This window comes from Hippopotamus amphibius, chromosome 15, assembly GCF_030028045.1.
Source record: "Hippopotamus amphibius kiboko isolate mHipAmp2 chromosome 15, mHipAmp2.hap2, whole genome shotgun sequence".
NCBI classification, from domain to species: Eukaryota; Metazoa; Chordata; class Mammalia; order Artiodactyla; family Hippopotamidae; genus Hippopotamus; species Hippopotamus amphibius.
The window spans coordinates 20,394,789-20,399,075 of NC_080200.1; the positions used below are offsets into that span (position 1 = coordinate 20,394,789).

At 36.9% G+C, this 4,287-nt stretch overlaps 1 protein-coding gene across 1 annotated transcript; it reads right to left on the minus strand.

Moving 5' to 3' along the window:
• Positions 1 to 237: 237 nt before the first annotated feature.
• On the minus strand, positions 238 to 1,209 carry LOC130836105 (olfactory receptor 7A17-like). Its single transcript, XM_057708073.1, has one exon. It carries the CDS (start codon positions 1,207 to 1,209, stop codon positions 238 to 240), a length of 972 nt encoding a protein of 323 aa, XP_057564056.1.
• Positions 1,210 to 4,287: the final 3,078 nt, after the last annotated feature.

A 4,287-nucleotide genomic window follows, 5' to 3' on the forward strand; every position in this document is an offset into this window, starting at 1 on the left:
AACGAAAATTTATATATATTTCGCATAAGGTTTTGAATTGATTTGGGAGAGTAGAAAAATGACACAGAAAAAACTTAGATGACAAAGCAAAAAAGTTAATAAAGTGGATTTTTTAAATTGTATTGAGAAGCTAAAATGAAAGAAATGGAAACCCCAGGTAGTAAATTGAGAAGAAATTGTTACCACAATCTGATCGAAGGATCACAACATCTGGCTCTGACGTTTGAGCCCTGCTTGTCATGGGTATTTTTTCAGTCCCAAAACAAACGGCCTTCTTATAAAAGTGTCCATCCCAAAGAATCTTCTTAGTGCTCTCTTTATATCTTTATTTCTTAGACTGTAGATGAAGGGATTCAGCATGGGTGTGACCACACTGTACATCACCGAGGCTGTTGCACTTGAGTGTGAGCTGTGGGTAGCTGCAGAGCTAAGGTACACGCCTAAGCCAGAGAAATAAAATATGGAGACAACTGAGAGGTGAGATGAGCAGGTAGAAAATGCTTTATACTTTCCCTGAGTTGATGAGATTCCACATATGGAGGAAACTATCTTAAAGTAAGAGTAAAGGATACCAGCCAGGGGACCACCACCCAGCAGCCCAGCTACAAAATACATCACAATGTTACTGAGAAAAGTGTCAGAACAGGCAAGTTGGATCAGCTCTTGGAGTTCACAGAAAAAGTGGGGGATTTCCATGTCTGAGCAGAAGGACAATTGCAACAACATTAAGGTTTGTAACAAGCAACTCAGGGCACTCATCACCCAGGACACCAGCACCAGCAGTCCACAGAGCTGGAGATTCATGATGACTGTATAGCGCAGGGGGAGACAGATGGCCACATATCGGTCATAGGCCATCACAGCCAGGAGAAAGTCATCTAGTCCTGCAAAGATTAAATAAAAACACACTTGGATGATGCAGCCTTCATAGGTTATGCCTTTGTTCTGGGTCTGAATGTTCTTCAGCATCTTTGGGATGGTGGTGGAGGTGAAACAGATGTCTACAAAAGACAAATTTGAGAGAAAAATGTACATGAGCATGTGAAGGTGGGGATCTGAGCTGACGGCCAGGAGGATGAGCAGGTTTCCAATCACTGTGATCAGGTACATGAAGAGGAAAAGCCCAAATATGAGAGGCTGCAATTCTGGTTCCTTTGATAATCCCAGAAGAAGAAATTCTGAAATTTGTGTATTGTTATGTGGTTCCATGTGGTAGAGGAAACTATCGGGAAGAATGAAAATAACATGACTAATTTTTGCACAAATGGGCATAAGTCATGTAGGTGAAATAGTACAATTTCTATTTTTCCCTCAATTATTTGATTTTAATACTTTATGTGAAATAAGTTCTCCTTGATGGTATACCTTATTTCATCTCTGACTAGAAATTTTTGTCCCATTCTCAGCCTATTCCCACAGAGATTACGTATTTATAGTTTTAATGAGAAATTATTTCATGCATTTAAGGAAGATACATTGAGTAGCAACCATATTCCAAACACATGTCTGGAATAGAGAATGCTGGAAAACAAATCTCCCACAAGCCAGTGATGGTGAATTGTGATATTCAAATAAAAATGTTATAGACTATGTCAGAATGCGACAGATGCTATAAAGAAAACAAAGCCAGCTATAAAGGTGAGAGAGTTAGCAAGTGTTATTTTGTCCTGACTGCTTAGGCAGGGCCAGCAAACAACATAATATTTGAATAGATACCTCAAGAAGGATAGAGAAAGAGCTAGTATGATATTAGGGGAAGTGTGTGCCTGCCAGAGCGAATGACCACTGTAAAGGACTCGAGGAAGATACTGGTTCTATATATTCAAATCCAAACAAGGAACCAGGGCTGCAGAGGAATAAGCAAGAGGGGCAGTGATCAGAGATGATGTCAGAGGATGCTCAGGACCAAGGTGGCCTCTCTGCTACAGCTATAACTTTGGTACACAGAGAATCCCTCCTTCCATGTTGTTCCTTGCACTTTATGAATTTACTTGCAAAGCCATCCTGTGAATTAAAGCAGATCCACTTCTTACTACCCTTATTACCATCTTTGATTGGGTTATGGCCTTTCACATTATTATGTCACCTTAATATATGAGTCCAGGTGCCAGTGCTTTAAGAACTGCTCTCAATTCAGGAGGCACAGGCACACAGACACACCATGACCTCCTGGGCTGTGATACCACCATAAATTTCTCACCCAGAACTACCCTCCTAGGCCATGCATGGTGACAACTCAAGCTGGTAAGATCAGATTAACTTTATCCTAAAGAATATTTAAATGGTACCCAGAAATTCCAGTTCATAAGCTTCCAAGGGAATAATAAACTCAGGGTTCCATTTTGCTAAGGCCGTTTCTGCCCTATTTTGAAAGAAACATAAAAGTACTGGAAACAAATAGAGAAATAAAATGAAGGAAAAATATATAATAAGCTCAAATGGCCCCTGAGACAATGTGACAAAGAAAAGCTTCCTTGGTTTGGCAATCTTCCAACTTTAGCTGCATCTCCTTGATTCCCAGGAAAAATCATAAAGAAAAAACACTTTTTTCCAAGGATAGAAACAGTAATATCTATCTGATGTGAAAAAAACATACAGATTTAATATCCCAAGAGAAAAGTAAGCAAAGGGAGTAAACTAACAATTCAAAAATGAAAATGTACGAAATACTACACAAGTTGGGTATGTATTATATGAAGCAGTAGAACACTTGTTTGTCCTGAGTCTTTTCCACATTATTTAACCGTTTGTTTTTCTTCTGATCTGATAGTGGATGAAGCAAGCCCATCTCTATTTTCTTATGGGTCATGTTTTGTTATTCTTAGGCTTAATATTTTACTTTTTAATTTTTTTTAATAAATCCAATGGACGCCATTTAATTCTAGTTCTAGTCTTTGGACAACATGCAAAGGCTTTACAGACCACACTATATAAAGTCTGAGCAGCTCATGAAAATACAACGCCTTATTCTGGATAAATATCTTAACTTGATTTAAGATTGAAGACATTATATTTATTCCACTGTACTTTGTCACTATAATTCAAGATCCTATTCATAGAGACCTCAACTGCCTTGTTCACTTATATTCCCAAATGTATGTGAATATATGTGCATTTATTAACAAAACACACTTAAGAAAATGAGAAATTATTAAAAAAAGAAATGGCAACAAATATGAAACCAAGCAAAAGGGTGAATTCATACAATTGTATTAAACAAAACTGAATGAAACATCAAAAACTGACTGAAACATGATATGCAAAAGAAGTAATTGAACAATTATAACATGAATTATTACTTAATTTAGAAAAGACCTTGACGCAAGTGAGTATAGCATATAATGTGCCCAGAATTTTCTGGCACATAGCAGGTGCTTTGGTACTATTTGTTGAATGATTAGGAATTAAGTCCCATTAGATATGAACACTACCCTATGGGAAGGTTTTATTTCAATTTGGTTGGAAAAGGTAGAATTATTGAATAAAAGCCAGATTACATGGCCATCTATCCAGAAGAAAATAAAGTGGTTCCCTACCTAACACATCTTTAAAATACGGATACCTTAATGTAAATACGAACCGCCTGTTTTAGATGAACATATGAAAAACTATGCATAAAATCTACAGGTGGGAAAACAATCATAATTAAAGTGAGAAAGTCACCAGTAAGAAGAAAGACAGATTTAATTCCATAAAATTTAAAACATTTTAGGGTCAAACACCCAACCAAAAGTCAATTGCAGAACAGTCATTTGTAAAAATCATTGGAATGCAGCTAACTGTTGAGAAATAGGCAAAAAATATATAGGCATATGGTAATAATAGGAGATGACATGCTGATCAAATATATGAATCTTTGCTCAAAGTGAGTAATTATTTGAAAAACAAGAAGAAATCTCATTCACAACCCTCCGCTTGGGAAAACACTTAATGTTGATTGGGGTTTTAACATTTAAATAGGTATTAGGGCATAAGGGGAACTATAATTTTGCTGGTAGAAATGTGAAGACAGCTATAGATATAAGAAGCATGGATATAATTTAACTCAGGGTTCCTCAATCTCTGCACTATTGGATATTCTGGGTCAGGTCACTATCTGTGGTGGTGCCTGTCTTGTACATTGTAGGATGTTTAGAAGCATCCTTGCCCATCACCTAAATTTCTTGTGTGACAGAGAAATATGTCTATGGATATTGCTCAGTTTCTCCCATGGGACACAATTACCCATGGTTGAGCAGCACAGTTTTAAAATAACAATCCTAAAATATTTTTGTTACAGTGATATCA